The sequence below is a fragment of the Muntiacus reevesi genome, chromosome 1 (genome assembly GCF_963930625.1).
Source record: "Muntiacus reevesi chromosome 1, mMunRee1.1, whole genome shotgun sequence".
NCBI classification, from domain to species: Eukaryota; Metazoa; Chordata; class Mammalia; order Artiodactyla; family Cervidae; genus Muntiacus; species Muntiacus reevesi.
In genome coordinates, this window is record NC_089249.1 from 221,990,211 (window position 1) to 222,002,052 (window position 11,842).

Genomic DNA, 11,842 nt, shown 5'->3' on the forward strand with positions numbered 1-11,842 from the left:
GGGAGCCTGGAGCACCCCGAAACTGGTCGGGGCCGTTGGGGACACAGGGCGTCCCCGCAGTACTCGTAAGGAACCAGGAGAGGCAGGCGTGCCGGGAGGGTCGTGGCTGAGGAGACAGAGAAACGGAGGGGAGGCCGGGGCCTACCCACCGCCCAGTAGCCAGGCCTGGACCACGGGACCTGGACCGCACTCTGCGCGAAGTGCTCCCCGCGGGCGCTTGCCCGGTCCCAGGCCTTTGCCTTTCACCCCGAGTCTCCTTTTCCTTGGATCTGCGGGCTCCGTAGGGAGTGGCCTCCTCCCGGGGGCCAGCACACCTGCCCGAACAGCGGATCTCCCTTCCCTGAGGAGCCCGGCTGTGGGCGAGAGCCGGGAGCTGCTCTCAGCCGCCCTAAGGATCTGCAGTCACACCGCCCTACCGGGCTGCTCTGGGGGCCGGGGACAGTGTGCCGGTTGCTATCCCTTCTCTGGGAGGAGGGGGGCAGAGCCAGGTGGGGAGGAGGTGCTGAAGGAGCCCCCTCGGACGCCGTGCTGCCGCTCCTTAAGACACACACGCTGCGACATCGAGTCCCGCAGGCCAGGGGCTCGGCTTGAGGTCCAGGGGCGGAAGCAGGACTCAGGAAGGGCTGCACCACGTACTCCTCCTGGGGAGAGCGGTGGGGACTGAGCAGGCGCTAGATCAGCCATTGCTGACCCTGAGGCCCCTCTCCAAGGCGGATAAGACACTGCTCTGCAAACAGCTGCTCCCATCCTGTCGGTAGCCAGGAGGGGACGGGGGAGTGGCCTTCTGAGCTCCTTCTCAAATGGGGGGGAGGGGCTGCAGAATGCTGCACCCCATCATCATAGGTGAGCCACCCCTGGAAATGGAATGCTGCCAGCTTGCCAAGCTGTGGGGGCCTGGACTGGAAGCCCCCGTACTGAGTCCCAGGCTGTGCTCTGGCAGCTGCATGCCTGCTTCCCCACGTGGGCCGTGGGAAGAATTCCCAGAGCCACCTCTGGGTTGAGCATGTCGGCTGCTGGTGGCAGAGGACCGTCCAGGCTGGCTGCCCCTAGCCATTCTCTCCACAGGCAGGGGCAGGGCCCGAGCCATCCCATCCTGTCCAGCGCCAACTCTGTCACCTCGATCCATCACTGCTGCGGTCCACGCAGCCGTTGGGCTGGTGGGAGCCCGAGGCTCTGATTAGAGTGGCTTCCTGGAGGAGGCAGTGCTAGCCATTGCTGGACAATCAGCCTGAGGCCAGAGCTTGGAGGAACAAAGTCCGAGGACCCCAAACACTCCTGTGAAGCCCTGACCCAAGAGACATAGGGCACCCAGGCCAGACCTCGGCCCAGAGCAGATGGACACCGCGAGCTGGGTGCTGACTTTGGGGCACTACCTCACCACGCTGCCGCAGCCTGAGCCTGGTTATCTTGGCTTGTCACCCTCCCCGCGTCTCCATCCCAGGTGCCGCAGGACACCTATAAATACGTACAGCCCCCACCCATAAAGCCATCACCTGGCGGAAAGAGGCCGCAGAGCCAGGCATCTCACTGCACCTGTAATAAACAGCTGTTGAATCGCGCTCCAACTGCCTGCGCCTTAGTCTCCAGAGGGGTGAAGCAGGGTGGGGGTCAGAAGGGGGCTTTGCAGGCCTTCCATCCGGGTCCATGTGCTGCCTGCACAGCCTCACTCCCCACAACCAAGTGTACTCGAGGTTGACACAAGGGTTTGTTGTGTGCAAGAGTGCCCTCCCTTGGATGAGGAGGCTGCTCGGTGTCCACTGCTGCTACTGGGGCTGCATCCACACTCTCTCAACACCTGGGCCCCCAAGTTTCCAGTTTTAGAGTCTCTAGGCGTGACGAAGACACCTTTTCCTCCTGGGATATGCGAGGTCTCCCTCGTCTGCTGTGCAGGGTCCCAGCGCCGCCCTGAGCTTTTGGGACCCTGGAAAGGAGGGACCCATGGGGGGACTGTCGTCGGAGGTGCTCAGTGGGCTCACCACCTCCCACTGGTCTGCTGCTCTGGTCTTCACGGGACTGGTTTTTTAGGGTGAAAGCCCTTTTCACGGTCCTCACCTGGCCCACTGCCCACCTATCTGCAGGTGAAGATGGAAAGAGGAAGGGCACTGGGTGAAAGCTGGGGCGGAGGCTGACTACCATGTCCTCTCACAGTATCCCCATGTGACTGGATCCCACAGGTGACAGACAGATAAGAGCCTGCCCTGGGGGAGCACCCAGGTCCAAGATGGGGAGCCAGGGGCCCCAAGAGGTGGCACTCACCCTGAGGGCTACTGCTCCTCACACAACCACAGCCACTATGGGCTGGGGAGGACACTGAACACCCCCACACTCTTCTGGAACCTCTGGGCCCCCCCTCAATTCACATGGGGATGGCAGAACCAGAGGGGTGGGTCCCACCAGCTCAGTCTGATTGGTCAGTGAAGCAGGGTCGCCAGAGGAAGGGAAGGGAGGATGGATTGACGGTCCTGGGCCCCGGGCCTTGAAGGAAGTCCAGTCTGGGCTCCTCAGGGCAAGAGGCCTGTGCACAACCTGGATCCCATCCTCAGGGAGGGGGTCTATGTCCAGTAAGGCCCCACACTGACTGGGCAGGCTGTGTCTCTGGGTGCCAGGGCATACCTAGGCTGCAGAACAGAGAGTCAGAAATCTTCTGGGACCCAGGGGCCAGGTGTCAGGTGAGGTGTGTCAGGCCAGATGCTGAGTGGAGGACCCGAGGTTCTGGTGGGCCAGGTTATCCCAAGGAGGCGGCTGCTGTGCCGGGCAGAGCCACTTGGCCCACCTGGCTGATGTCCCGCTCCAGCTCCTCGCCCGCCTGCTGCAGGTCTGCACGCTTCTGCTCCAACTGGGCACTCGCCTGCTGCAGCCGCTGGTTCATGGCCACATAGATCCGGCTCTGGAGGTAGAGTTGCTCTTGCTGGGCCTCGGCGTCCTCGGCCCTCCCAGAGGGGCCCAGGGTGTCTATGGATAGGATACAGCAGCATCACTGCCCGTTAACCAGAGGACTCAGTTTACCCTCCAGAGAAAACAATGGACTAGAGGGGACAGGTCACAGGAAAGGCTGGACTCCACTGACCCACAGTCCCTCCAAGGGGTGGGTCCTGGCTCCTGGAAAGGGCTCTGACCCTGATCACAGAGCACAATGGCTCTCACCAGCACTCTGAGCACTCAGGGAGATGGGAAGAGGCCAGGATGCACACTTCCCAGTGACCACACTTCCTAAGGGGTACAGGAGAGAGGGAGAGTCAGGACAGAAAAGGCACAGGCTCCAGGGTCACATGGACACACATCAAGGTCCTCCTTGCTCTGCCTGGTCCCCTTGTCCACAAACTGGCCAGAACCTCTGCATTTGATTCAGATCACTTTACCACCTGCCTAACACCAAGGTGGGAAAGGCCAGACAGTGCAGGTGCACACAGAGGTGGACACAGGCCAGCAGGGGAAGCCCCCTGCTCCATGAATGGCCCCATCCTCCAAGTGCTGGGGACCTAGGCCTGTGATCCTTAAGCTGGGATCAGACCAGCTGTGGGCTGTGGATAAATAGGTGCTGTGGTTCCTCAGCTGGCCCCATCCAACACAACGTTCCAGGCGACAGAAACGTACCCAGCTGAGCCCCCCAGCACAGCAGCAACAAGGATCTCCTGAGCCTGTAAAATGTGGTCATGTGCAGCAAAGAACAGAATTTTTACTGTTACTTAATTTAAAAACAAATTGTCCCACAGCCACATGTAAGTCAATGAAGTTAGAACCCTCTCTCATACCCTACACAAAAATAAACCCAGAATGGCTTAAAGGCCTAAATATAAGACATGACACCATAAAACTCCTAGAGGAGACCATAGGCATAACATTCTGTGACATAGATCTTACCTATGTTTTTTTAGGTCAGTCTCCCAAGGCAACAGAAATAGAAGCAAAAACAAACAAATAGGACCTAATCAAACTCACAAGCTTTTGCCCAACAAAGGAAACCAGCAGCCTATAGACTGGGAGAAAATACTTGCAAATGATGTGACTGACAAGGGCTTGATTTCCAAAACATACAAACAGCTCATACAACTCAATATCAATAAACAAAACAACCCAGTTGAAAAATGGGCCAAAGACCTACATAGACATTTCTCCAAAGAAGACATACAAATGGTCAAGAATCACATGAAAAAATGCTCAGCACTGCTAATTATCGGAGAAAGGCAAATCAAAACCACAATGAGGTACCACCTCCTACAGGTCAGTATGGCCATCATTAAAAACTGTACATTAAAAACTGGACTTCCCTGGTAGTCCACTGGCTAAAACGCCATGCTCCTAATGCAGGGGGTTGAGTTCAAACCCTGGTCAGGGAACTAGATCCCACATGCTGCAACTAAGAGTTCGAGTGACACAACAAAGACCTGGCACAGTCAAATAAATAAATATTTAAAAAAAAAAACCCAAAACTCTACAAATAACAAATGCTGGGGAGGGTGGAGAGAACAGTAAACACTCCTACACTGTTGGTGGGAATATAAGCTACTGCAGCCACCGTGAAAACAGCACAGAAGTTCCTAAAAAAAACTAAAAACAGAGGTACCTTATGATTCAGCAATCCCACTCCTGTGCAAATAAATCCAGATGAAACCATAATTCAAAAGAACACATGCACCCCAATGTTCACTGAAGCACTAGTTACAACAGCCAAGACATGGAAGCAAGCTAAATGTCCACTGACAGATAAATGGATAAAGAGAAATAAAAAGGGTACGGTAAGAAGAAAAAAAGATATGGTGTATATACACACAATGGATTACTACTCAGCAGTGAAAAAGCACAAAAATATTGTCACTTGCAGCAACATAGATGCAACTAGAGATTACCATACTAAATGAAGGAAGTCAGAAAGAGAGAAATACTGTATGATGTCACTTATATGTGGAATCTAAAATATAATGCAAATGAACTTATCTATGAAACAGAAACAGATTCAGACATAGAGAAAAGACTTGTGGTTGGCAAAGGGGAGGGACAGCAAGGAAATCAACCCTGAATATTCACTGGAAGGACTGATGCTGAACCTCCAAACTTTGGCCACCTGATGCAAAGAGCCGACTCATTGGAAAAGACCCAACTCATTGGAAAAGACCCTGATGCTGGGAAAGATTTCGTGCAAGAGGAGAAAGGGGCAACAGAGGATCAGATGGTTGGATGGCATTAGCAACTCAATGGACATGAGTTTCAGCAAACTCTGGGAGATGGTGAAGGACAGGGAAGCCTGGCCTGCTGCAGTCCATGAGGTCACAAAGAGTTGGGACATGACTGAGCGGCTGAACAACAAAGGGGAAGGGGGATAGTGGAAAGAATGATTTGGAGTTTTGGATAACCATACGCAAACTATTATATACAGGACGGATAAACAAGGTCCTACTGTATAGCACAGGATTTTCAATATCCTGTGATAAACTATAATGGAAAAGAATGAGTATGTGTAACTGAGTAACTCTGCTATAAAACAGAAATTAACATTGTAAACCAACTATAATTTAAAGAAAACAAAAAGACACAAAGACGAACCCCCAAAAAAAGTCCCAATGTACTTCTCACCTTCTGACATTCCACAAGCCTTATACTGATCCTCTCTACTCACTAGAATGGCCTGAGGACAGGCACTTTCATCTTTTTTTTCCCCTTTTCTTGGCTGTGCCACGTGGTATGTAGGACCTTAGTTCCCCGACCAGGGATTGAACCCATGCCCCCTGCAGTGGAATCGCAGAGTCCTAAGCGCTGGACAGACAGGGAAATCCCAAGGACTTTCAACGTTCAGATATCACCTCACCACCTCAATGATTAAAATAGAACCTGGCCCATAAGAGGTTCTCAATAAGGTTGAACGAATAAACGAACCTCATAGAGAACACAGTATTCAGACTACAACTGTATGTCGGACCCTGCAGTCACTGTTTTCCGTTTATCTTCTGAACAAGGGGTGGACACTCTTTCTCTGCAAAAGGCCAGACCTAAGTATTTTGGGCACTGTAGGGCCAGACAGTCTCTGTCCTGACAACTTAACTCTGCCAGTGCGTCTCAAAAGCAGCCAGGTGCTTCCCTTCTTGCTGGGGTCTCGGGACCGCCGCTCCCCTGCACGACCCGGGCTCCCCCTACCTTCCCGAGCCAGTGCGGTGAAGACGGGGTCCTCGGCAGGCGCCCCCCGCACGTCCTCCAGGATCTGCTCTACCGTGGGGGGCGCCGGGCGAGTGGGCAGCACCACGCGCTTCTTGGCCTTGGAGCCCATCCCTGTAGGCTGGAAAAAAGAGCGTTGACCGCGCAGTTCCTGCCACCCAGCAAACTCCTACACACGCTCCGGAGCCCCGCTCCCGGCGAAGCCGGTACTGCCTGGTTCCTCCCAAGGCGGAACAGCACGCTGTCTGGGGCTTCAGTGTCCGGCTCCACTCAAGACAAGTTTCCAGGAGAAACTCTACCTGGTCGCGGTACTCAGCCTCCACAGCGGCTGACAGGCCACTTCCGCTTCCGGTCGGCCTGCGGTCCCGCCCTGTAGGCACGTGAGGCGCACTTCCTGCCTCCTCGGGTTCCCGCCCGCCGCGAAGTCACCTCCCCCCTTTAAAGGGGCCACGCCCGAGAGAGTTTCGGTACCACTGGGACCAGAATGGGTGGGGCATCCCTGATAGCTCAGTTGGTAAAGAATCCAGCTGCAATGCAGAAGACCCCAGTTCGATTCCCGGGCCGGGAAGAGCCCCTGGAGAAGGGATAGGCTACACACTCCAGTATTCTTGGGCATCCCTTGGGCTTCCCTTGGGCTTCCCTTGGGCTTCCCTTGTGGCTCAGCTGGTAAAGAATCCGCCTGCAATGCAGGAGACCTGGGTTCGATCCCTGGGTTGGGAAGATCCCCTGGAGAAGGGAAAGACTACCCACTCCAGTATTCTAACCTGGAGAATTCCTTGGACTGTATAGTCCATTAGGTCCCAAAGAGTTGGACAAGACCGAGCAAGTTGAAGTGGGGTAGTGGACCAGAATGAGGAAGGAAGCAACATCAGCCTCCTCGCACAGGACCTAGAAGCACAAAGGGTGGGCGTAGGGTCCAATGCTGGCTTCTCTCACTGCCTAACAAAGCATCCTCCAAGCCAGTCTTCAACAGTACAGGTTAACAGTATGTGAACCGTGAACTTCCAGATGTTCAAGCTGGATATAATAAAGGCAGAGGAACCAGAGATCAAATTGCCAACATCCACTGGATCATCGAAAAAGCAAGTGAGTTCCAGAAAAACATCAACTTCAGCTTTATTGACTACGCCAAAGCCTTTGTGTGGATTACGACAAACTGTGGAACATTCTTACAGAGATGGGAATACCAGACCACCTTACCTACCTCCTGAGAAATCTGTATGCAGGTCAAGAAGCAACAGTTAGAATCAGTCATGGAACAACAGGCTGGTTTCAAATTGGGAAAGGAGTAGGTCAAGGCTGTATATTGTCACACTGCTTATTTATCGTATATACAGAGTACATCATGTGAAATGCCAGGCTGGATGAAGCACAAGCTGGGATCAAGATTGCCGGGAGAAATATCAATAACCTCAGATACACAGATGACACCACCTTTATGGGAGAAAGCAAAGAAGAACGAAACAGTCTCTTGATGAAAGTGAAGGAGAAGAGTGAAAAAGTTGGCTTAAAACTCAACATTCAGAAAACAAAGATCATGATATCCGGTCCCATCAATTCATGGCAAATAGATGGGGGAAACAATGGAAACAGTGAGAGACTTTATTTCGGGGGGCTCCAAAATCACTGCAGATGGTGACTGCAGCCATGAAATTAAAAGACACTTGCTCCTTGGAAGAAAAGCTATGAACAACCTAGACAGCATATTAAAAAGCATATCTAGTCAAAGCTATGGTTTTTCCAGTAGTCATGTATGAATGTTAAAGTTGGACTATAAAGAAAGTTGAGCACTGAAGAATTGATGCTTTTGAACTGTGGTATTGGAGAAGACTCCCGAGAGTCCCTTGGACTTCAAGGAGATCAAGCCAATCAATCCTAAAGGAAATCAGTCCTGAATATTCATTGGAAGGGTAGATGCTGAAGGTAAAACTCCAATACATTGGCAACCTGATGCAAAGAACTGACTCGCTGGAAAAGACCCTGATGCTGAAAAAGATTGAAAGGAGGAGGAGAAGGGGATGACAGAGGATGAGATGGTTGGATGGCATCACCGACTCGATGGACATGAGTTTGAGCAAGCTCCGGAAGTTGGTGATGGACAGGGAAGCCTGGTGTTCTGCAGTCCGTGGGGTTGCAGAGAGTCGGACAGGACTGAGCGACTGAACTGAATAAGGCATTTGAGGGCAAGTTTTCTGCAAAATGGGGACATGACCTCCAACCCACATGGCTATCATGGGAACACAAAAGGTGGCAGGCACACAGGGAGCACTCAGTAAATGCCAGCTGTGCCAGCCCCACTGAGGTGACCAGGGGCGCAGCATTTGCGTCTGGGGTCTCCTCCAAATCCACATCATGGTCGCCTCTCCAGTCTCTAAAATCCCTCCCCTCAGGGTGGGGTCATAGCGCTGGAGGCTGATCTTGGCCTCTCCCCTCTTAAGTAGGGTGAGAACACCTGCTCAGACCAGGGAGGTTTTTCTGTGTTTAGGCAACTTTATAGAAAGTAAGTTAAGGCTTCCCTGGTGGCCTAGCGGTAAAGAATCCACCAGCAATGCAGGAGACCACCAGAAATGCAAGAGACTCGGGTTTGATCCTTGGGTCAGGAAGATCCCCTGGAGAAGGAAATGGCAACCCACTCCAGTATTCTTGCCTGGGATATCCTATGGACAGAGGAGTTTGGCGGGCTACTGTCCTTGGGGTCGCAAAGAGTTGGAGACGACTTAATGACTAAACCACCACTACCACCACCTACCAGTGGTTAGGATTCCTTGTTCTCTCTACCGAGGGTTTGGATTCAGTCCAAGGTGGGGGAACTAAGATCCTACATCCCATAAGCTGCTCTGGCGCAATAAAAAAAAAAAAAACCAATTTACATAATTTACAAGTAGTAGTATTAGCCACTCAGTCATGTCAGACTCTGCGGTACCATGGACTGTAGCCCACCAGGCTTCTGTGTCCATGGAATTCTCCAGGAAAGGATACTGGAGTGGGTTGCCATTTCCTATTCAAGGGGATCTTCCGGACCCAGGGATTGAACCAGGGTCTCCCTCATTGCGACCAAATTCTTTACCATCTGAGCCACCAGGGAAGCCTGCAATACCATAAAGTCTACCTGTTTAAAGTGTACAAGTCAGTGTTTTGGGAATATATAGACTCCCGGGGTCCAGCCTCGGCAGGATCCAGGGGTTACCCTCAGGATGAACGGCGTCGGCGAGAGAGAGAGAGAGAGAGGGGACACATGAGACCAGCCTTGATAGGGCCAAGTCTGCGAGGGAGAGAGAGAGAAAGAGAGAGAGAGTGACTGCAGAGTCTGGCAATCTTTTATTTATTTATTTATTTTTTGACAGGAAATAGCATTTATTGGTGAGCATGATTAAGGAGGGAACAGAGGTGATGCTCATGAGTGCAGGGCCCGCCATTTGTCCAGGGGACCACAATTAGGGATGTATTTGACCCCACAGTCGTCCGGGATGAGTCGCTTTTCTGCCACCATGTTCTCAAATTCATCCGCATTAAACTTGGTAAATCCCCACTTCTTGGAGATGTGGATCTTCTGACGGCCAGGGAACTTGAACTTGGCCCGGCGGAGGGCTTCAATCACATGCTCCTTGTTCTGCAGCTTGGTGCGGATGGACATTATGACCTGGCCAATGTGGACCCTGGCCACTGTGCCCTGGGGCTTTCCAAAGGCACTGCACATACCTGTCTGGAGTCTAGATTGAGAAACAGCAGGCCAGTCATGAATGCCCACTAGGAAGAGTTGTCTCCAAGGTCCCTTAGGGCTACCTGTACAGGCAAAAGGTTGCATACACTACCAAGGAGGCTGCTGTTTGCAGCCATTGCACACTGGGCCCCCATGGGGAAAAATCTTTTATTTTTTACCGTGGCTTTTATACCCTAAGTTAGTACATTTCTAAGGGAAAGATAGTTTAATATTATGTCAGCTTGTCCTTCACGAAACCAGGGTGTTTTCTGCATACTTCTTTGTTTATGAGGGTCTTGTGCATTATCTTCTGGCCTTGGGGCCTATTAACATTTTTATGCAGGTCAGGTGAATGTAAACCTATTTTCTGTTTCTATGGTGACCTTAACTGAAAGGTAGCAGTCTCATAGGGCAAAAGTAGAGAGTAGAAGTATAACCTTGTTAACACAAAAATTAATCCTTCTGCAGATGTCAGTTGCGTTTATCTGAGAAGTTTACCCCACACAGACTCTGCGGCTTCGGTGAGGCAGCCTCTGCCTAGCACTCCTGGCTGACAATTAGCAACTGTCTCATTGGTACCACACTAGGGCTAAGCTCTTATTTTTCTAGATCTATAACTATACTAACAATGGTTTCCATAACACAATCTTAGCACATTGAGAGCAAAAACACAGCAAGCAAAAAATACCAAGGGCATAAACGCATTTGCCAAACAAACTAAAACACCAGCAAAGTTTAAATTAAAACACTCCTTTCATCCTGGATAATCTCATAAAATACCACCACCTGGGAAACTTACTGATTAAAGTTCTAAATTGATTCTTATTTGGGAAGAGATAGGGGAAGGCCTTCTGCCTGTGTCACAGAAATTAGGGAGTAGTCTATTGAAGCAAGCATCAGAAAGACAGATATCATCTTTAAGGTGAGCGCTGGGGGCAGCTTTTCGAAATCCCTGAAAACCTGATCTGCCTTGCCTGTCAGGTTTTCTCCTCATGACCTTGTCATGGGTAGGGTCTCGTGTGTTGCCTCCTGGCAATAGACAGTGTACCTTTCACATCAGCGGGATCACACATCCTGTGTTCTTTTATGTCCTGCTTCTCTCACTGAGCATCGTGTTCTTAAAGTTCATCTGCAGTTGTCCGGAGTGTCAGTGCCCCTCTCCTTTTCATGGCTGAGTGATGCTCCTGGGTGTGGAGGGGCCACCCTGCATTTATTCATTCACCCACGTTAGTGGATATTCAGGCTGCTTCCACATTTTGGCTGCTGTGAATCATACTGCTGTGAACATCCTGGCGTAGTTGTTTGTGTGAATGTATCTGTAGTTTTCTTGGGCATTTGCCTAGGAGTGGAATCACTGGGTCCTTCAGTAACTCCATGTTTGTCTGTGGAACTGTTTCCCAAAGTGGCTGCCCCAAACTGGCATGATTTGGGCATTTACCGTATGTCAGGCCAGAAAACTACTTCTTTGGATTTGGTGAGGCAGGTGCCAGGTTTAATGCTGTTGCACAGGTGTGGTCACTGAGGCTCTGAGAGGGAGGCCAGATGGCTCTGGACTCACAGTCTGGAGCTAACTCTGGAAGCAGGGGCTGAGTTGGGTGGGACTCTAGGGGTGTGGCTGGGACTTTAGAGGTGAGGGCAGCTGGGTGCTCCTCCTGCTTACAGTGGGTCCAGCTGCAGCCCTTGACCTCATTCCCATTAGGCTGCCCAACCTGAGCCTAGTGGCTCAGCAGGTGCCCAGGGTCCCTGGAGAGGAGTGTCTCTGGGGCTCCTGCAACAAACCAGGACTGCCTCCATAGAGTTCAAATGAAGCCTGTGGTCAAGGCACAACCAGCCTCCACTTCCTTGTGGAAATTGCCTCTCAGCTCTGAAAATCAGAAGGAACGAGGAAAGTGTCCCCACTCCATAGATGTGTGTGAGGACACAGGAAGGGCTCTCAATAGCTCCATCCATGCCCTCCCTACCCCAACCCCGCCCTCCCTGCACTTTGGGATCCTC

At 51.8% G+C, this 11,842-nt stretch overlaps 1 protein-coding gene and 1 pseudogene across 1 annotated transcript; both read right to left on the bottom strand.

Moving 5' to 3' along the window:
* Positions 1 to 1,516: 1,516 nt before the first annotated feature.
* C1H19orf25 (chromosome 1 C19orf25 homolog) lies at positions 1,517 to 6,510 on the bottom strand. Its single transcript, XM_065918499.1, has 3 exons — positions 6,447 to 6,510; positions 6,130 to 6,268; positions 1,517 to 2,952 (listed from the first exon to the last, which is right to left on the bottom strand). The coding sequence occupies exons 2-3, from the start codon at positions 6,257 to 6,259 to the stop codon at positions 2,726 to 2,728; spliced, it is 357 nt and encodes a 118-aa protein (XP_065774571.1). The 5' UTR covers positions 6,260 to 6,268; positions 6,447 to 6,510; the 3' UTR covers positions 1,517 to 2,725.
* A 3,392-nt stretch (positions 6,511 to 9,902) lies between these two features.
* Positions 9,903 to 10,028, bottom strand: LOC136156404 (small nucleolar RNA SNORA70; annotated as a pseudogene).
* Positions 10,029 to 11,842: the final 1,814 nt, after the last annotated feature.